Genomic DNA, 21,813 nt, shown 5'->3' with positions numbered 1-21,813 from the left:
GTGTTTCCCTCCAGCCGAGCAGCGCCGAGCGAGCAAAAAAAAAAAAGAAACTTGTTCCGCTGAGTTCAACCCCAGACAGGCTCACAACTTCCTTCCTGCTCTCCTACCCCCTCCCTCCGCTCTCCTCCTCCTCCTCCTCGCCGCTCCTCTCCCTCTCCTCCTCTTCTCTCCGCCTTTCCAGCCACACCGGGAGCGGGCGCCGGGACCGCGGCGCGGACCTGGCCGGAGCGCGGAGCCGCCCGCGCCCGCGCAGCCTCCGCCGCCGAAGCGCGGAGGGGGAGAGCCCGGCGCCCCCCGGTCCCCCCGCGGAGCGAGGAAAGCCGTTTGAATCCGCGGAGAGAGCGGGACTCCCGGCCGTGCACCGCGCCCGCGGAGATGGTTTCTGCAGCGCCCTGCGGCCGCCGGCGCCGGCGGGCGCTGCCGGGCAGCGCGCACTGAGCGCGGGCGCGGATCCTGCTCCCAGGTAAGCGGCGGCGGGTGGGGGGACGCGGCTGCCCCCTGCGCCAGGGTACCCGCCGAGCAGCCGCGCCGGGGGCCGCCGCGGGCGGTGCGCGGTGCCGGCCGGGCCCCGCGGGGAGGAAGGGGCGAGGTGGAGGCCGGCAGGGTGCTGTCCCGGGGCCGAGCGGGTTGTCCCGCACCCTGCCCTGGCCCCAAGCAGGCTGTCCCGCACCCAAAATCTGACCGAGCACCTTGTGCCGGTGCTCGTTTTCACACCCGAGCCAGAGTGCTGGGAGCGTGGCAGTGCCGGGGATCCCTGCAAAAAGGGGGTGCCCGCGCCCCCTGGACTCTGGTGAGCCTCACACTGCCTCCAAGCAGTGCCTGGAGGGATGGGGAGCCTTTTGGTCACCCAGTCACTGGGGACTGCGCTTAGACCTGTGGGCATTTACCTGCCAGGAGCCTCACAGGGACGCTCGGGGGTACCACTGACAGCATTGCACACCAGTGCTGCCAAAGACATGTACACCTATAGCCAGAGTTAGCACACGTATGCGTAAACAAGCCCACACACTCATGTAGGCAGCATGTTGTGTAGATCTCATGGGTTCCCATGCCCCAGTATGGGATGGGCATTGCAACTCCAGTGGCACGTGGAGCAAACGGATGTGAAGAAAGGCATACTGAAGTACAGAGAGGCACAGGGAGCCACCTGCAAAAGCAGAGTCTCTCACACACGTACACGCTCACACACACAACAGGGCAAACACCACGACACATGTCCGTACGTGGGATCCAGGCTGTGACTTGGAGGTGGTTGCAGCGGTCAATGGCCCAGAAGGCAGACGTGCACAGGGGAGGCACATTAGACAGGGCACGCGTGAAGATGTGCGAAGCCATGTTGTTGCACGTGGTAAGTTAGGGGACTAGTGGAGATGTGGTCCCATACCATACAAAACTGTGCAAGCAGGGTGCCTTCACCTGTATCATTGTACAGAAATCCATGCCTGAGGCTTGATCTCGGTCATAGGTGACAAACCGGAAGGTGACAAATTTGAGCTGTTTGGAGTTTTTCCCTTCCTTCAGAAAATGTCAGCTTTTGGGGCCAAAACTTGAAAGCTGCCAACTTTCAGCTCACACCAGTTGACCATAACTCCCTAATTCTGTTGCGGGAATGGCTGCTGACTACGTGTCTTCTCGGACACCGCTGCTGCGGCTGCGTCAACAGGCAACCTGGAGAGGGGGCAGGGAGGGCAGGAAAGAGGGGAAACAGCCCGAAACCTGATTTCCTCTTGGCTCAGACCATTCTGATGACCAGGCTGGGCCGTGTCCCCAGGGGTGGCACACTGGGGATGCATGCAGGTCTGTGCAGGGACTGGAGGGGGCACACAGGAAGGGAAGAGTCCAGCCAGCTGTGTGCACAGCTGGAGGGTAAGCTTAGGGGGGGCGCAGAGCTACTCTCACCGCTTCTCTCTCTCTCTCTCTCCAGCCGTCCCTTTTTATGGAGCTGCGGGCCGGGGCCAGCCCAGCTCCCCTGCTGCCTCCCAGCGATGCTGCTGGTCCTGGCGTGGAGAGACCCTCGGCAGCCCCGCGGAGCCTGAGCGCCGAGGCGGCAGTGGCAGCGGCCCCTCTGTGCGCCCCGGCTGACTACTATGGCCGTGTACTGCTATGCACTCAATAGCTTGGTGATGATGAATAGCAACAGTGAGGTGACAAGCGGCGGGAGCAAGACGCCGCCTCCTCCCAGACAAGTGCTGCCCAGGGGCCCGGAGACACCCGGGAGCTGCCGCCCACTCCCCGTCTTCAGCCCAGCCCCCAGGCCGCCCCGCTCCCCGCGCCGTGGCCCTGCTTTCCTCTTCCCGCCGCTCGAGGAGGCCCTGCAGCAGCTGGGCAGCCCTGGGGGTCGGCGGGGCAGCCGGGGCGAAGAGGAGCAGCCAGGACCCCCCACAGCTCGGCCACTTCAGCGGGAGCTGCACAATGTCCAGGTGAACCAGAAAGTGGGGCTCTTCGAGGCACATATCCAGGCGCACAGCTCCGCCACCCAGCCGCCGCGGAGCCCACGGCCATCCTCGCCCCGGCCCCGGCCTGCCAGCCCCACGGCGCCGATGGTGGGACTTGGAACTGGACCCCGGCCACGAGCCTACGGAGAAAGTGAGGCCCCTGATCTTGGCGGGGTGCAGGTCTGGCCGAGCACTGCAGAGCCCTCGGGGAGGCCAGTGGTGATGGTGGTCCCAGCTGTGGGGCTAGCAGAGGGCAGCAGCCCCCTGGAGCCGTCAGGACCTGGACCATGGCGAGGTGAGGTGGTGGTGGCCCCCGCAGGACTTGAGGGCCAGTGCCCAGCCGTCGGTGGGAGCATTCCCGCCGTCATCGTCACGGACCTGGGGGGCCCGGAGGAGGAGGCAGGCGCCGTGCCCCCCGGCAGCCTGCCCGTCCGGAAGCTGTCGTCGTCCTCAGCCTCTTCCACTGGCTTCTCCTCATCCTGGGAGGAGTCCGAGGAGGACATCTCCAGCGACCCCGAGCGCACCATGGACCAGACACCGGCCTTCCTGCAGACCCTGGACCAGCAGAAGCCCCGAGTGGTGAGTCTTGCACCAGCCCCGGGGAAGTGGGGTGAGGGCTGGCAGCATCCCCCCTCCGAGGCAGAGCTGCAGCGGGAGGGCAGAGGTCTGTCACAGCAGAGGTCTGCAGAGAAACTTTCCATTTGCTCGGCGGTGCTTGCTTTCCCTCACATGAAAAGCTTATCCCTGTTCCTAGTCTGAAAATCCCCTGCTCACAGGAGAGAGCAGTGGTACCCGTCCCACTGTGGAGGTCTCTGCAGAGCTTCCCTGGCGCTGCAAGCTGCCCGCTGGCGTGCTTAACCTGCACCCACGGACTGCAGCCTTCTGCTGACATGTGGTTACGAGCTTTTCCTCAGCACAGCTTCCCTGGGTGCTGGAGGTTTCCCATGATTTACATGAGCCTACGGGAGAATTTATTTCCTCCTTGGAGTCGAAACTGTGTGGGCCAACTGTCTGTTAAAATCTATACTGATGCCCATCACATAGTGTCTGTGCGCCTTTCACATGGAAGCAAAAATCTCTAGAATTTCTGGTAATTCCCCTTTTGAATAAAACTTTTTGCTTGTGGGGTATCTTATATTTTAGGTAAGCATATTTTTATTAGATATTTCTATTAAGTTAATTTGTTTCTGGATCTTTGTTTGTGGTGGGGCTGGTTGGGAGGCTTCAGGCAAGAGAAAGCGTCAGTGTACTACCCTTAGAGCAGAAAGGTCTCCTCGGAGAGGAGGACTTTGAGGCGCTCTCCAAAGGCAGACACTCGTGGGATTTCTTGCGTCACTTGGGGAGTTCGTTCCATGTCTGAATGCTCCACACAGAGCGTGCTTTGCTCTGAGCTGTCACACCGTTTATCCAGAGGGCTTTGAAACACTTTTCCCCAGTGCAGGGTGCCCATCACGAGGTTCTCCGACCAGCACGTGGGCTCTCCCATCCTCTGGCAGTAAGACATTACATTGATTTGAGCTCAGCACTGGAGCCTCACACTGACAAACCCTGAAAAATGCGGGGCAACCCAGTGGCTCCTTAGTTTTAAAGAGTTTGATAAAGGCCCATCAAGTTCCAGTGATGTGGTTCGATATGTTTAACTTTTCGTAGGCACATGATAGTGAAACTCTTGCTAAGCTCAATGACACGAGGAAGACCGGTGCAGGGAAACATCTAAGTAAAGCGAAGGTATCAAACTCATGAAGAACTGACAGACAGTGGTTTGTAAAACAGTCAGCAGGCTGAAATAAATATCTTTGCTTTTCTACTTGTTTCGTTCTGTTCCAAGAACTCAGGCTCAGTTCTGCTCAGGATGGAGAAGCAGTTGAGTAAAAACACAGTTGATGAAGTTACGAGTCTGTGGCTCATTGTGTTTGCAGACAGTTTTGTATTTTGGGGCTCTCGACTGATGAATCAGCTTGCTCCCTTTGGGAGCTGCTACAATCCCTCTGCTGATTAAATTCTGCTGGTTTTTTGTACATGAGCTGTAGAAATCTCGGCTCTGTTCTCCATACTAATGACTGTTCCTAGTGCCAGATCCCACTGATTTGCTGCTGAAAACAGTTTGCTGATGGGCAAAATCATGCCTGATGCTCTTGTGGAAAGCTTCCTGGAGCCTCAAGCTGACTCTGCGCAGCCTCCCGTGGCCTCCAGCGAGCTCAGCCAGGCCGGTGGCTCGGCAGTGAGCAGGCACGGCTCGTTTGTATCGCCAAAAGGCCTGGATCAGAGTGAGCTCAGATCAGGTCTAAGATCAGAGTAACTCTGCTGGGCTCAGTGGGACTACTCTAAGCTAAACGAGATGAAGATCTGGTCCAAAATGTGTCAGGCAGCCTGAGGAGGTGCACTTGATTTTGTGTTTCGGTGCTGGAGTCGTCTCAGCAGGAGCGACTGGGCTAATTTACAGTGATACTTTCCGCTGGACTCCACAGGTCCCGTGCAGGGCTGATCACTGGCTTTGGCAGGTTATAGTCAATTTCTCAGCAGGATCGTGCGCAAATGCCCAGTAATTCAAAGCTGATTCATATAAATAACACCCAACTTTGTGTACCAGTTGGCAACATCTTTTAAATCCATAATGACAGCAGAAGGCAGCTACTGAAACAGTCTCAGGTTGCACACTCATTTGTTTTCATGAACTCACTATTTCCTTTTAACAACGCACACAGTCTGGAAATGAGTTGTGTAATGAGGGAGAATGTGTGAGAAGCTCTCTCCGCAACTCGTGCTTTTCCGTCAAAATAAATCCTGGGAGACCTCGGCCGACAGAAACCAACATCGTGCCTCTGAGTTGAGTAGGTAAACGCTGGGCAGGCAGAGCCCTGCCTGTCTGCAGCGGGTGCTGCTGGCGCAGGGGAGGGCTGTTGTACCTGGAGGAGAGGTAATGACGAGCGACAGGAAAGCAGTTCTTGCTGCAGATACGGTCTGCGCCGCACATCTCACATAGCATGTTTACAGATTTGATAAACAGCAGGCTTGTTTCTGCCCTTCCTTTCTGGAGGTTGTCTGGCTTAGCAAATCTGTTAGGGATGTCCGGCTGTCTATTGTAGTTCCTCCTGGCGTCCCCGGGAAACGGGCAGATCCCTCCGGCTGGCACGGACTCGTCCTCCATTTGTGCTTCAGGTAGGAAACTTCATTTGCCATCGGGCCCACAAATTGGCCAGTAAGAAAACGACGTTGCCTAGTGAAAGGGAGGGAGGGAGCGTGGCCACTTTTTTGGACACTGTGACCTGGAGCAGCTTGGTGGCTGATACGGGCTCTGCCTTTGTTTATTGAAAAAGTTTACTCGGTACGTTGCCTGTCCCTGGGGTGCTCTGGTGCCCAGTGGGCTGTGCAGCACTGGGATACAGTGACCCTGCCATGATTATAGCAGACTTCTGAAGTGCAGTGACAGTAAAAGCAATTTGGCTAATTGCTGTCTAATTGCAAGTCCACTTAAGGGCTGAGTAAACCTCCACGTAAGGGCTTTAGCAGCTGTGGCTTTCCCTCGACTGTGGGCTGCTGCCGGAGAAACCCCACGCTTGTTTATTGATGCTTGCAAGGTTTCAAAGACACTTGAGCGATTACACTTCTCAGGCTGTGTGGGAGGGACGGCCTGTCCAGGCAGCATGTTGGGATGGGGACACTGCGGTTTGACAACGCCGCGGGGCAGCGCTCGCTGCACGCCCCCTGCGACAGCGATGCAGGCAGTTTGGGGAAGGAGCGGGTGCCTCCGCACACCCACCGCCCAAGCCAGGGGGACGCAGCGGCTGTTGGAAGGCGCCTGTCTCCGTCACGGTGTGTCTCGTGCTGAGGGAGGATTTCTCCCCTCCTGGCTGATCGCAGGTTGGGTGTGTAGGGGAGTGAGAAGGTGCTCCCTGTCCCAGGCTCCGAGTGGCACAGGTAGCCCGAGATGGTGGCCCAGCTCCTAAGGGGGATTTCACACCCAAAATAAGCCCCATTCTAGCTGTGACTCCTGTTGACTTCGATGAGAAAATATGAGTCTATGAGTTTTGCTGTTCCTGGGGGACCCTGTTTGCTCTTCGCAAGGGAGAGCTGATAGACAGACCAAGGTGTACTCAGCAGCAGGAGGCTTGGCCCCAGTCTTGGAAGGTGGCTGCGCCCCTTAAGCGAAAGATATTCCAGTGCTGGTCATTACAGGGAGTCGTCGTCATTGACCTAAATCCCCTAGTTTGTCAATTCCTCGGCAACTAGAGACAAAGCAACAGACGAGTGGGGGGAAAGGCAGAAATTGTGCAAGTATGTACTATAGAAAAATGACATGTCAAGGGGAAAAAAACCACTCTCCTGGAAAAACAGTGCAAGACACTGCAGTGTTCCTCTTCCTGGCTTTCCCACAGCCGCTGTGGAAACAGAAGGACATTCAGCAGAACAGTAATCAAGCGACTCTCGGTACATTGTGAAACCTCTGCTCCTTTCAACAGGCAGAGCAGCTTGCTCGGAATAAGAGACTTCCATTAACCTGTGCAAAATGGCAAGAGCTTTTGGAAAAAGCTAATGGCATTGCTGCTGACAGGCGATTTTTTAATTGATTTATTTGTTTGACTCACAATGGCTGTAACGCATTTCTGAAAGGAGCCAAGTTTAGATAGGGTTAGTGTCAGCCAAGGGCCTGTGGGACCCTTGCTTATTACTCTTTGAGATGTTCCAAGGCATAAGCTGACAACAGTACTCCTGATTTGTTCCTATAAAAATCAATCAAATTAAATACGCTTTCATTCCCTTCCCTAGCTGTCACTGTGATCAGGAAGTCTCCGTGTAACAGAAACCACGACCACATGGCTATGGTAATGCATGCAAGCCCCGTGAATGTATATCTTTATGCTGACTGTGTTTATGTATTTTACTCCTTCCTCCCACCATGTTTGTCTTAAAAGCTCCTAAGCTTACGAGCTTGTGAGTGGTATCACCAATTTAGTATCAATATAATGTCTAGCATATTAGGGCCCTGCTTGCTTGCTCTGAAGAGCGACTGTTACTCTAGCAATGTGTATCATTGCCCAGGGAAGGTGCTTAGCACGCCGAACAAGCTGCCAAAGGATGGAGCCTCCTTCAGCCCTGCTGTGGGAAGACTAGGAGGAAGAGGAGAATGAGGTGGACACCTCTGTGTTTCCGCTCTCAGAGCACCACGCTCAGCAGACCTGACAGCACGGCGTGTTTTGTCTGCCGGGACGAGATCAGGAACCCCCGGTGCCCGGCGGGCTGGGCAGAGCTTCAGGCTCGTTGTAGATAGAGGCTGTGCACTCCAGGGAGTTCACAAAGCACCACTCTCTATTCGCAGCTTACCTTCTACCTACTCGTGGCCTTCTCAGGGAAAAAGCAGCTTTTTGATGGGCTCCCACCCACGGAGGCTAAGTGAAGATGCTGCCATAACCCAATGGGAGACGAACGGTGCTATTTCAAGTCCATTTTCATCAGCACTTTTAAGCTCATTGGGAAGGGTTTCTTCTCTGCTCAGATTCTCCATGATTGACAGCCCAGGAATTACATGGCACGTAGCAGATCCTTTTCATAGAGGGGCTTACTTGCTAGCACAGCTGCTGTCTCTTGCATATTTTGTTTCTCAAACAATTTCACACTGAAAGCATTCATAAAAAGTGGAAAAAAGCCCAAAGCATTTCCGAGGTGCAGGAAGAACAAACATTAGGGTCATGATCCTTAGGGTCCCCGGCTCTGGAAACAGCTAGGTTTCCTCCCCTTCTGATGGGAACCGCAGGATGCCAGGAGCTTGGCTGGTTGGACCCTTCGGGTGTTAAGCTGAATGTCCGCAGTGTGACGTTCCTGGATCAGCGGAAACTTTACAGTTTTGTCTTTACCTTTTTAGAGCCTTGCAATGACAAAAAACAATCAAACCGTAGTCAGCACCTGCCTCATGTTTTCCATATTATTTCTATAATGTGTTAGGACAGATTTGCATGTGAAGAAAATATTAGCACAGCACTAAGCTCTCGCATGCCATGCGATGACTGAAAGCCAGTGCTGAGCTAATGTTTTCTTTACATGTAAGTCTGCTCTAACTCACTAGAGAAGTAATGGCATCTGTGTACGATGTTAAATGTCGCTTCAGCTGAGATTAGTCTTCTGTAATTGTTAGAGATTATTTTTGTTTATACCAGTAGGTAAATTTGTGCAGTAAATTTGACCTGCTTTCTTCCAATGAAGCCCAGCCAAACTTTCTAAGAAAGGTATGTTAATATTTAACAGACGGTGAAAACTAAATGTTAACATTTTCAAATCACTGAGTAACTTAGCAGCGTAATCCCTGTTCTCGAATATGACTTTTCAGGGAATGTGGGCTTCCACGCTTGCTGGGTCACTCGAAATGGCCCTTTTCTGGAACTCATCTTGCTCAGCCTTATTGGATATCTCCCCGGTATAAGTCTCCGAAGGTCCCTTTCTTCCCTGTTGACTCTGATGGGATCTTGAGGACTACTAGCCCAGGGGTCTGCTTAAGACAGAGGAATCTGTTCCTAAAGTACTCATGAATGTCTTCTATAAAATTTATCCGAATTTCATTCTTATTACATAAAAAGCCAGGTCACGCATAGCCTGCACAACGGCTGCAAGTAGTTCAGGAAGCTCCTCCAGTCTGAGGTCTACCAGCTTCAAAAGCAAGTGCCTCTGATTTGGCTTTTAAATCAGTGTTTAGGCAGCAAAATGTGTGATTTGCTCTGTAACAGGGATGATCACCCAGCAGTGCCTTTCGGCATGAGTTGGCGTGGGTATGTTCAGAAGCTCAGGGTCTCCAGCTGCAAGTTTCAGTCAGGGTGTAGGCGCAACAAATGCGCTCAGAATTGGTGGAAGCTTTTGGAAAACGTAGATTGCAGCTTCTTCTTTCCCAGGCACGGCTGGAGTTCACCACCACAGAGCTGCTGTCATGGCTGCGTGCCTGTGGAGATCCTCGCTGCCGTAGTCAGCCGCGGGTTGCATTGACTGCTGAGTGCTGGCGTTCTCTGTCCTTAGTTTCTCGTAGATAGGCAATATCAGAGTCTGAAGCCGCTGCAAGCTGCTAAGACCCATGTTAGCCTTTTCCCTCTCACGGTATTTATTTCAATGTTACCATACATTTCAGCCATGAGAAGGAAGAAGTGGGTTTTTTATAGTAAAGAACGTTCTTTTCATTAATGACGTGGAAAAAGAGACAGCCTAGTAGAAGGAATTCAATTCTTCCTTTCAGATCTAAGATTCATTGCTAGGCAAAACACAAGGATTGCTTTTGGAAGGAGAACTAGGGGGTAAAACAACAAGGGCTTAGCACTTACAGCTTCTTGTAAGCAGTACAGTGTATTATCTGATCAGCACTACACAACAGGAACTGCATTAGCATTCAGCACTGTTGCGGTTTTAAGTAATAGTAAAGCATCCCTCGTCTCCCTGAAAGACACATATGGGCTCTGGAATGACATACCGACAGACGTTTTAATGAGTTTGGTTCAAAGGACAGAATCAGATTGTCTCTTCACTGTTTGCTTCACGCATTTGATTTGCAGAGGTCAGCACCTGCAGTTCCCATGGTGTGGACCTCGTGAAATTTATGTGAGTTTTGCCTAGGGATTCATCCTTGACTTCGGGGCTTTCATCCTTGGCTTTAAGTCTTGTACTTGGGGTTTTGGAAAATAGGGCTCTTGGACTGTATGAAGCAGGGCGGGGGGTCTCAGCCTGCAGACTTCACTGTCACAAAACTCCCTTCAACCTGAATGCTTTGGGCTTTGCCTGAATGAAGACCAATATATCAACACCAGGAACAACCAGCACAACGTCTTGGTAGGATGGCTGTGGAGCAGGCCCGACCCTCTGCCCCCCGTCAGCGTTTGCAGAAGGGGCCGACAGAAACGTGGTACCGAGTGGAAGATAGCAGAGGGCTAAACAACGGCAGCACCTACCTTCGGCATCACCTCCTCCTCCTCCCCCTTCGCTTCCTGTCCCTTTGCCCTTGCTTGGGCAATTCGTCTGCAGCAAGATAGAATCAAAGAACCCTCTTCCTTTGCTAAACAATTCGCTCCTTTTGTTAGGGTCAGATAAAATGCTGATAAAAGCTGTTGTAGCTCCGCTGAAGCCAGCAGGAGCATGCTGCAGATTTGGTCCTTGATCATTTTTCGCCTCGCTCTCCTTTGCATGTATCCAGTTACATCTTGTGGTAAATCCAGCGTTAAACTGAATTAATGAAGCAGAGACGCGGTCCCCACGGGGGTTTTGCCCGTTGATAGGTAGAGTGCTTCAGAGCCTTTGGGGACAGCAGTTTTATAAATGGAAAGATCTGCAGGGTGACTTTTTGGAAGGTGCGTTTTAGGTTTGGGTGTTTTTTTCCTCATTTCTCGCTAAGCAATCTCCGATCCCTGCAGCTTGGGAAAAGGGCAGGAGCGGAGCCTGGCCTTCCGCTCAGCCCTGAGCCGTGTTCATTGCAGCCGTACCTTGACAAGGCGTTTTGGAGAGGCACAGGAATAGCTTTTATCCCCTTGAGCTAAATGCTTTCAAAAGATTTTCGTTAAATGGGTACTTAAATAAAAATACAATGGTCGAGGGAGCCGGTGTGTACCCCTCAAAAGAGAGACGACCAGGGCGCCGAGGAGGGGCAGGGGCGAGGGGGAGGTGAGTCCTCACCACCTGGACCGTGGGAATTGCTCTGCCGGCAGCCGCAAGCCCCCGTGAGATATCCAGGGGCACCCTCCCACTGCGAGCAAGGTACAGCAAGGTACAGCCGGGGGAGAATTAGCAACGTGTCCAAATGTAATATGGTTGCTATTACGGGTAATATATATTTAACGCTCTGCAGGGACCATTCAAGCCTGCATCTGTAGGAAGGGGAAAAAAGTCAGGTTTGCTTTTTTGGCAGAATGCAGATCAGAGAGTCCAATCTGCAATCTCTCTTGGTATGTTTTATGTGGGTGGGTTTTGTTAAGTTACAGGCAAAGTTATTGCACCCCCAGGCTACTCACATTAAATGTTTCTCCAATTTTAGCAACATTCTTTCCAGGCTCAGCTACATTTGTTTTTATCTTCTCTATGGCAATTGATGATCTAAGTCTAAAATGTATAACTCCTCAGGATCTCCTGTTATATATTTCTTCCACAGCTGTAGCTGAATGAGGACAGTATAATCCAATGACATGTTGTAATGCCTAATGCTTTCTTTAATACATTCCAGATTAAAGGAGTCAGCAAAGTTTACATATCCTAAGTAATAAATTTAAACAATAATAACGACAAATCCTGAACCATGATTATATCTTGAAAGTGTCGGGGTTTTTTTTTCCTCCTATCTTCTCTGGTCTGGCTAAAGGCTGTTTGCAGGAAACTCAACAGGACAGATAAAAGATGATGAGACAAACAACTTAATCCCTTAATAATGTCAAGTGGAAAATCCAACAACAGATTGGCAAGGAACTCAAATAACAACTGCAAAGTGGCCCTTACTGAGGACTACAGACCTAGTTTAAAAGGCCGAGCTTGGGATATAATTAGAGATGAGTCCGTGCCCACAGATTCAAACATTTTTTTGAACTCTGAAATGGAGGGTTTTTTTATCTATGCCTGCATAGCATCAGCTTAGCTCCATTGAAGCCAGTTCAGCATCACATCGTACCTCATGCTGCCCTTGGTACCCACACAAAGTGACCGTGAAAGGCCCCAGGGTGGTATCTCCACCTCTGGGTGCTGTTGCAGATGGGAGCATGGGACAGCAGCGAGAGCGTGCTGCCCAGGTAGGTGCCTGTCATGGCAACACGAGGAGGAGGAGAGCCGGGCACCGCTTGCTGGCACCGCGCTGACCTCTGAGTCCCACCACCTCATCCTGCTCCTGCCCGGGACTTGCACGCAGCTGCACCCCCATGCAGCAACCCCCATTCCTGCTGCTTAGGGCAGTCTCGGGCTGCCGTTAATAGGTACACCTTGAAAGCAAGGCATGTGGTCACAGAAGTAGGAGACACTCAGAAATGCAATTGCCAAGCAGCTTCAGAAAGAACGTGTTAATTATTATCTCCTCGGAGCTGTATTTACTTAGAGCTGACAGCCCTTCACCCTGGGGTTTCGTGGTGGGAATGTCTTACTGGGGTGGAGACCAGGGCATCCAGAAAGGAAACAAAGGAGAGAGATTTTAGAACTGTGTCTTACCTCTATCCACCTGAATTACTGTTGTATTTTAAAAGAATATGTGAAACCCATTGTTTGAAAAAACCCTGACAAGTGTGCTCTCCCAGCTCCATTGTTTTAACGTTCTCCTAGGAATTTGTATATAAAATGTTCCCAGTCCAGTTTATCTCTCTCTGCTTGACAAATCCTGCATTTCCCTTCTGTACTTTTAGCAGAATGGGAACTAACCTTGATCTTTTTGCAAAGACAACAGAATTGCCTGGACGGGTGTCACCTTGCCACCTTCACACACAAACAGTGCGTGTCGCAGTTTTTGAGCAAGATGTACCACTGCTGAAAAAAAGTCTGCGTAAAGCTCATACATTCAAGATGAACTTTTGGAAAAGCAGCTCTGAACTGAAGCAGACGCTCTCTCGGAGGAGGGAGCACCTAATGTCATCCGGCTCCCGTGGAAGCCCCCTTGCACAGCAGGTTAAAACAAATGGTCTGAAGCCAGGGATACAGCTCAGCTCCTTCACCATTAGTAGCCTCTCATCAAAAGGAGAAAAGGCTTGGCCTCTGTCCTCAGGTCTCTGTTTTCTCATGTTACCCTTCATTGCTGGAATGGCTTTTTCAAGCCAGGGAAGGCAGAGTGAGAGTCCAGGTGGTTGGAAGTGACTGTAACGTTGACCGGGCGCCGGGCAGGTAATGAGAGGGAAATGCAGAGCTATCATGATGCCACCTTGTCTGTTCTTGCCTGACCCTGTATTGTACAGCCCCACCAGCTCTGATATTGGGTCTTTGAGCTTTTGGGCAGCTTAAAGGCAGTTCCATATCCCAGGTTTGTTCTTGTGGATGGGAACCCTTCCCAGAAGGGAGAAAGCTCAGAGGAGCCTCTTTAATATAAGCTGATCTCATGCTTGAGCATACGCAGGAGTTGACCTTTCAGCACTGAAATAAGAAGTGATGGGAATAGAATAAATCACAGCCTTGAAAGAAAAGCCAAGTTAGCTTAGATTTGCACCTCAAGAGAAGGAATCAAGGTGGGGAGGCTGAGAGAGCTGCAGAGGGGCCAAATGACAGATTCAAAAAGCTATCTTTCAGCAATGGGTTTGGTGAATCTTTGCAGAGCAAGCCGGCAGAGGAAAGGCTATTGAGATGTGAAATTGAGATGCAAGGTGATGAGCCCTGGAGGTGAATTTTAGTGGGGTGGGTAGGTTGGCAAGACTCTGTTAGGGATGTTATCCTGAATAGATCTGCAAGACTTACAGATAGATTGGATGTGGGGACTGAGAGAAAGAGATCCAAGTTTCCCTCTTGCTAAAAGTTTCAGGGTAGGAGCAAAACACTCACAAATGAGCGCGGTAACATTTACGCTCTCATTGCAAAGGCATAAATTGTCCTATGGATTGCCAGGCTGCAAAGAATCAAGCCTCTGTATTGCATTGCAAGCCTTGGAGCCAAAGCCAAAATTTCCGTAAACTTGATAGGCGGCAGCTCTGAGCTCCCATGGTACACCCTCTTAACTTTCAGGGGCCTGGCGTTGAATGCAAGATTTTTCCAAGAGAACCAAAACTCGAAACACTTCCCTAATATCTGGAAGCCACAGTCCGATGAGGAACTCCCTCTGCATGGTGGCTTCTGTCGGAGCCCAACTCCCCGTTCGCTCTCAGGAGCGGGGGCTTTTTCAGGGCAGCCACAGTGGAGGGTCGGGCTGCTCTGTGCCACAGAGCCCGTCGTTGCCCAGAGAGATGCTGGGGCTTGCCCTCCTGGGCCGCTCTTCCTCTGGACCATCTGTGCTGTGTCCCCAAGGCCCGTCCAGCCCGTCCAGACAAACCCTGGCAGGACAGAAGATTGTAGGAGCTGGCTGGAGCTGGAAGAACGGTTTTTTGGCAGAGAGTAAATTTTCCAGCAAATGTCAAGGGGGAGGGGGAGTCAAAATGATTCACAAATTCAAACACATTTTCTGAATAGTTCTGGCCTAGAAAAAAATACAGAGGTGGGGGAAGAGGGAGGGATGTTAAAAATAGCGATGCGTGTCATTTTGACACTTTCAGAATGAACTGTTTCTTTTTGGGAATGGTTTGTTTATGTTTTGCAAGCATTTGAAATGTAGATTTGATTCAGAATGGCATGTTTCACTTAAAAGTTGACCTCACCGCTAAAACACATTGAAAGAAGAAAAGAGAAAAGCTTTTTTAGAACTTACATAACCTGAAATGAAACACCTCCTTTTACTTTGGCTCCAGATGAGACATTTTGGAGTTTTCCTTCCACAGCCCCATGATTCCAGCTGTGTTCAGCCCAACCTGCACATCTCCTCTCCCCTAGTTTTTTGGTTGAGCTCTGATGTAAAAAAATGCGTGCTCCGTCCAGCTCCCGTGCTGGCCAACGCTTAAGTCTAATGCCATGGAGCAAGTATTTTAGTTTAATCTGAGGTCAACCACACTTCGCTGTGATTCAAACTGAAACCTGTGGTATCGAATGAATAAGAGCTGTAGGTTTTGTAGATAACTGGCAGCTTCTCCGGAAGATGCAATGTCGAACCTGATTTAGAAAAATAACCCAAACTCCTGGGGCCCTGAAATCTGATCTAGAAATCTTCAGAGAAGCGGAGTTTGCAGACAGCTGAGTGGCAGACTTTCACTCCCCCGACACTCACACTAGGCTCATTCAACTGATTCATTAAAGGGAAACGAGCAAACAGCTAGTAATTACTTTGCCGTAGCCAAAACGTGCCGCAGAGTTTCCCCGGACAGAGGGGAGGGAACGCTCGCCTTTGCGATACAATGAGCTGTCGTTGAGTTTTCTGTCCCCCGCTGTGTTTTCTGCCTGGTTGGGACATGCTGTGCCGTTTCCTCAGCTGAAGTCCATCCCTTGGCGTCTGGAGCAGATCCTCCTTTGCTGAGATTTACCTTGACTGTCTTCTGAGCCCCTTCCCTCTGTGCCTTGGGAGGGTTCGGGCACAAAAGAGGGAGAAAAAAGATGCTGCGGTGTGGGACAGCAAACTTTTTAGCAGCAGCCCCTCTTGAGCAGGGGCTGTAGGAAAGACCTTTTCCATTCGTGGGAAGATCCTGGGTTTTACCTGCAGTAGGAAGGTTTGTAAGCATTTTTCTGGCCCGCTGTAATTTTAGCGTTACTGAAGGGTGGATCTTATGGTGTGGACAGGATACGGACATTTTTATCACCGAGGCGTGCGGAGGCGAGGGGCTGGCAGCGGCCGAGCGGAGGAGCTCCCTGTGCTGGCCCTGGCAGAGGCGGGAGCTGGGACGGCTCTGCCCGCTCGCTGCGGCGGCTCTGGGTCCCCCCGCGGTGGGGGGTGATTAGTGCCTGCAGCGGGACGAGGAATTGAGGCCAGCGTGCCTGTACCAGCTCTGCAGCTCTCTCGACCATGCATTTACTGTTAAAATGCTGCCAACCCAAGTTCTTCCCAAAACGATGAGGATTGCCTTAAAAACCAGCAAATGTTTTGGCGGTTTTTTTGGAAGTGCTGAGTTTGTTTGATTGTTTTCCTGGTTTCTATGCCTTTAACTTGCACTCGGGACAATTTTTCAGTCTCCTCTGCAAACCAGAAGGCTAGAAATGTACTTTCTTTTTAAAAATGAAAGCTCGGAGTCTCAGCCACCTGACTGCAAAAGCTGGGGACTGTGAGAACAAGGCAGGGCTCACGCAAAAACTGCAAGAGCAGGCAAACAGACTATTGAAATAGCTGCTTCTCTCGCTCGAGAAACGGGCTGAATGGAAAGAAAGGCCAGAAGGGCAGAGCATGTAAGCCGATTCGGCCTTCCTGTAACAAATGGAGAATGGCAGCTCTCCCTCCCCGCCCCAGCCAAAACAAAAAGCCCATACACAACCAAAGCGAAATCTGCCTTCCTATTTGTACGGGAGTTGTGAGGCCTGGGATAGCAGGTGGCGTTCGAGTCTCGCATCTCTGCCGAAATTCAAACTCGTCTCCCAGGCGAAATCTGGAGGTAGGGGCGCGGACAGAGATACAAGCGGTCACCGAAGGACCATACAAACTGCACACAGAGGCTCACACCGCTTCCCTGTCGATTATTTGATATAATCACTTTTTCTACAGGTAAAGTTGATTCAGGGTTCTTTGACACAAGCAACTGCCAGGAGATGGGAAAACAGCTCTGACTTAACTATTAAACTTAAAGTGGGGAGGCAGAGCTTGCTGGCCAACACTTCAGTGCAGGTTGTAAGATTTTAGCAAAAATCTTGTCTTTCCAACTAAACAATTGCATTTGGACAACGATCTATTGAAGGTTGTACATGTCTTTTGACAAGTAATCTTAGGTTCTGACAGTGCTCGGAAAATACCAAGCAGGATTGTTGAACCGTCCTAAACTACCTTGTCATGGAATGGTGCAGAGGTGCTGTGTGAAGTGACGCCACGTGTTTTCTAGCGGCTCTAAGGGTATTTGGATTTCAATTTACTCTCATCGGATGCACTGATATGTTCTCCAGTTTGCCTCTTGAATTAAGATGCTTCAGTGTTCACTTTTCTCCTTTCCAGCTAATAGGTACGTGTCTTAGCTCCCCCAAGGGGAAGGAGGCAAGGATGTTCTTCCTTTTAGCTTGTCCTTAGAGCTATTACACTTTTAGAGGGAATAATCCCCAAAGCAAAGGCATGGACATTGGGTGTATCTGTGGGCTGCGCACTTTTCTCAGGTGCTCCATCTGCAGGGTTAACTTCAGTGAAATCGCACCAGGAGGGCAGCTTTGAAGACTGTATACAACATGCAGATGGTCTTCTGGAGAGCAGCTGCCTTTGGAAAACTAGCTAAAAACTGCTGTTGGCGTAACAAACAGAATTAGAATATTTCCAAGATACAAAATTAAGGGAGGAAAGCAGCTCCACTGGCTATTGTCAGAAAACAGAGGCTTGCATAACAGCAACATTTTCCATATACTATGCAATTAAGTTACTTGCTTGGGAATTAAATTGCAAGTCAGTTTAGACAGCATGGCCAGCTGTAACATAACACACGTTACAACACACATACTGAATGTTATTGCTTGGTGTCAGTGTTTATTGAACGGAGTGGGGATTTGAGAAACAAGCTTTGGCCCAGGAAACACTAACAATGTGATGGCGCTTAAAATCTCTAAAGCAGCACAGCTAGCGTTAGAATTTTTGGGAATAAATTCTTCAAAGATAAAATACTTTGGAAAATACCTGCTAATCCCTTTAAACCCCTAAGAGACATTAATTTTCATATTGGGTAATGAAAAGCCACAGATTTCACCACTAATCTCGAAAATATCCTGCGGTTTTTGGAAAAGCGAGGGAGACTCCAGGTGTACTCCAGTGGCTGATTTTGCAGCAGCAGTTCCAGCTGATCTCACTGGAAAGTGTTTATTTGCTGCTGTCTGCTGGTCCCTTGCTGTCTTCTTTTGCTACTGCAGGAACCAGGGCCAGCGAACAGAGCTCGCTGACTCCTTGAACTACGCTTCCCTCTTGTTTTTATGGAGAAGAATCGATGCTCTAGAACGTTGCTTCATTTCAGTTGCAAGACTGGAGTGAGATCGGGCCAAATCGACTCTGTCGTAGCTCCGTTGAGGCTGGTGGGCTTACGCGAGGGATAAATCTGATCCAGAGTAAGAATAAGACGAAACACAGATGGGCTGGGTTAGTACATTGTTTATATAAATGGCTAGACCATGGAGAGCTGCCCACATTGCAAAATCCCACCCACAGCTGGCTCCGTCAGGGATCCTTTGGAAAGCACGGCACAGGCGAACCAGCAACAAAATGTGGCACAAAGACCGAATTTCCCCTCTCTTCCTACAGCAGGTCTCTTGTGCTCAGAGTTGAGGACCACGTTGGCAGTGGTGCACGGGCTCAGCTCACCAACCGTGCTGAACCGGCATCTCGGGGAGCAGGGCAGGCCAGATTGCCGTGCCCTCCGATGGGAGTAAAGTTATAAATACATTTTTGGAACAAAAGTAGGAACCATCCACCAGAGCTATTTCTGATGACCTCCAAATAAAGTTAGAATTTGTTGGGTTTTTTTTCTCTGTTTCTTAGCGGGGCTGCTGAGCTCTCCAGCAGAACAGGAAGTAGGCTGAGGAGCTGTTTGAGTAACCCGAGTCGTCAGATCAATGGAAAAAATGGTTTGAGTACATTTTGTGAAAGTGTAGCCAACAATTTTGAAATTACTGCAGTTTCTCTTCCTAGATCAGGGCTGTTGTTCATGCCAAGGGGACTTATGTCTACCACTGCTGTGCCTGTAAGCAAACAGAGCGTTTCTTTTTGATGATGTACATGATGTGCACCCTGGGGTGAAGCAGAAATCTTTCCCTTGGTGTCCTTGGATCGGATTCCAGATGAGTTAATCTCTCAATACGAACAGGATCCTACTTAATTTTGCAATGCCTACCATGCCATTCAGAAGAAAAATAAACTTGCTTTTATTGAGAGTTGGGCAAGGGGAAGTCAGGGTAAGTGAGGAGGGAGGGAGAGGATAAGAGACACCATTTTGCTGTCGAGGAGGAGATGCACAGCTCTCAATCTCAGAATTGAGGCTGGTCCTACATTTTAGTGACACTTGCAGCTTCTTTCATGTTTTGCAAGCTCATCCGAGAATTGAATGCATGCCAAATTAATCTTTCAAGGGAAGCGGAGCTGGGTTGAAAATATCTCCAGCACAGATAATTCAAAGGAAGTGCAACTTTTAAAAAAGCACGTGAAGTGCCTCTAAGAATCTACCTGTTTTTTCCTGTTTTCTTTTTTTCCTTTTTCTCTTTCCTCCCTTAGTCCCACATTTTGCGTCTTTGCTGTCTCATCATGTCACCATTTCCTTTTTTCCCATTAGTTGTTCTCACAGAGGCATACAAAGGGTTTTCGATCCCGTCACATGCTCCAGCTGGAACTAGAGCACGACTCTTTTCTGACTGTATTTTCTCCAGGCTTTTGTCAAGTTTAGCTGCAGACGCTCCCCAGCTTTTCGCTGATTGTCTTTTCAGCTGTCCTCCGCTTGCGACACTCACGTTGCAGCCGGGCAAAGGCCGATTCAAGCTGCAACGTGGAGGCGATGCCGTGAGTGCGGGGAGAGCAAGGGACTGCACGGGTGCCGGTGGCGAGCGGGATGGGGCGGCTGTGGGGAGGGAGCGGCGCGGCGTGGGAGAGCAGGGCCAGGAGAAAGAGATAAGACGGACAGGAAGGGAGCGAAGGGGAAAGGCAGGTGGAAAAGGGAAATGACTGCGGAGGCCAGGAAGACTAAAGAGAATACAAGGGAAGCTGCGAAGCCATCTGGGAATCTGCTTTAGCCACGTGTAAATCGCACACGTCCTTGCGGCTTCCCCCTCTGCGCAGAGCAAACCAGCGCCCAGAGGAGGCCGGGGAGAGCCGGGATGGCGGCGTGCAGCTGCGTGGGGTGAGCCTGCGTGGGTGCGGGGCCGGGGCGGCCGCGGGGACCGGCCCGGCGCAGGTGTGGGGACAGCCCCGTGCAGGTGTGGGGGCATGGCGGCGGCGGGCATGGGGGCGAGGGGAAGTGAGTGGGTGCCCCGAGGTAGAGTGCGGGAGCGGGCAGAGCTGGGGCAGAGCTGGGGCAGAGCTGGGTCCCGCAGGGACGGGGGCGGAGGTTGATGGAGCCACTGCTGTGTCAGCTTGTGGGCGACGGCGGGGGCAGAGCGGGAGGAGAGACGTGTGCTGTGGGGTGGAGGCGGAATGGGAAGTCGGGGAGAAACTGAGTGCAGAAGTGATCAGGGGTTGGAAAAGGAGGAAACTGAAGGGAAGAATCATGTGAAAAGTTGCAGGTAGCGGGAAAAAGCATCGTGGAAGGCTGACGTGGAAAGGCAGGGGAAAGAAGATTTTAAAAGCACTTAATGATGTCTGGGGTGGGATTTGTGGCAAATAGCTAGATCTGAGCCAGCTTCCCATTGTGGGCAGAAACAGGCCCCTGCAGAGCCCAGCGTATGTGACCTGCCTGCACAGCGCGAGAGGAGCTGTGGCTCTGCAGCTCCGTGGCTGTAAAAGGAGTTAACTAACATAGATGCAGTCATCTACACTGAACATGTCTAAAAATAGGTGAGGTGAATTGCAGTCCCGAGGACAAAATGTTACAGTAAATTAATACAAAGGATCTCACGTTATCTGGCCGGGTGTATCCATGCCTCCTCCATGCATGTGCACGCTGGAGGTGTGCGCTCAGGTGCAGGGCTTGTGCACATTAGGTGTACATGTGAACACCAGCACGTACCTGGCTGGGACGTTCGTGTCTCATGTCTTCTGTGCAAAAGTCCTGTGCACCTCAAACCCTGAAAAATTGGGCCATGATGCTGGAGCGGGCTGTAGTTCCTCAGGTGTCTGCAGTTTGTATTGTAAATTGTTCCTAAGAGCCTCAAGGAAGAGCAGGGAGATGTGCTGCAGTTTCAGGGGGGGCTGCTGCTGACCCCATCATTCTTTGCTTCACTACGGAAGGGGCTGCAGGGTTAATCCAGACCCTCGCCTGGTTTTAGCTCAGCTCTGCAGGCTGCCTTCACTGGCACGGGGCTCCTGGCTGCCTCCCCCAGAGGTGTGGGGGTTACTTTGCTTTAACTCGTGCCAGGAGGCACCAGCGTGGCAGGGGAGAAAGGTGCCCAGTCCCTGATGGTGCCGTTTGCCCCGTGCCACCTCTCTGGCTGTCCTGAAGGAGAGACAATTTCTGTTCCCCGGTGAGAGAACTGGTTAGGAAAGAATAACATCACATCTCCACAGGGACACCCATGGGACATGCCAAGAGAAACCGAGGCACATGCAGTTATTTCATGGGATCCCTCACACATGGGCTAGGCTGGTGTGGATGGTCTGAGCAGGGCGCGGAGCTGGAGCCTGTCTGCATTGGAGATGTCCTCTGGCTGCCCCAGCCTGCTCTCTGCAGCCCTGCTCTTCTTCTCCATCCCAGTCCCCGAGCTCGTCCCGATCTCCAAAATTAGGTCTGCAGGTCCCTCGCCTCATCTTTAAAACTCTCTGTGCAATTAACGTGCACAGGCATGTCCTTGGCCGAAAATGCCCCCAAAGGATGGGCAACGAGAGGATGCACGCAGTTTGACTGTAGCTGGGGCGCACAGTTATTTGTAGGAAAAGCTGTGAGTGTGTCTCTGCACCAAGAAGTGGCAGGTTGCTCCTGGAGGTCGTGAGCCTCTGGTGCTACCTGAGGTTGTTTAACAGGTTCCGCTACGGAAGAGAACGGAGTTTTAATCTAGCGAGGGTGACGTTGGGCAAACGCTTTTAGTGCTTGGGTCTGATTAGTGGTAATTGGACTCCTCTTTCACTTAGTCCTTT

At 51.2% G+C, this 21,813-nt stretch overlaps 1 protein-coding gene across 1 annotated transcript in view; it reads left to right on the top strand.

Annotated features, from left to right (window-relative positions):
- The first annotated feature begins 338 nt into the window (after positions 1 to 338).
- Positions 339 to 21,813, top strand: part of ITPKB (inositol-trisphosphate 3-kinase B) — a 70,062-nt gene continuing 48,587 nt past the window's right edge. The window contains exons 1-2 of the mRNA XM_075147263.1: positions 339 to 463; positions 1,925 to 3,014. Of these exons, the coding sequence (XP_075003364.1) occupies positions 2,088 to 3,014 (927 nt within the window). The 5' untranslated portion in view covers positions 339 to 463; positions 1,925 to 2,087. The remainder of the gene's footprint in view (positions 464 to 1,924; positions 3,015 to 21,813) is intronic.

Source organism: Calonectris borealis, chromosome 3 (genome assembly GCF_964195595.1).
Source record: "Calonectris borealis chromosome 3, bCalBor7.hap1.2, whole genome shotgun sequence".
NCBI classification, from domain to species: domain Eukaryota; kingdom Metazoa; phylum Chordata; class Aves; order Procellariiformes; family Procellariidae; genus Calonectris; species Calonectris borealis.
This window is presented reverse-complemented; position numbering and strand designations above follow the sequence as displayed.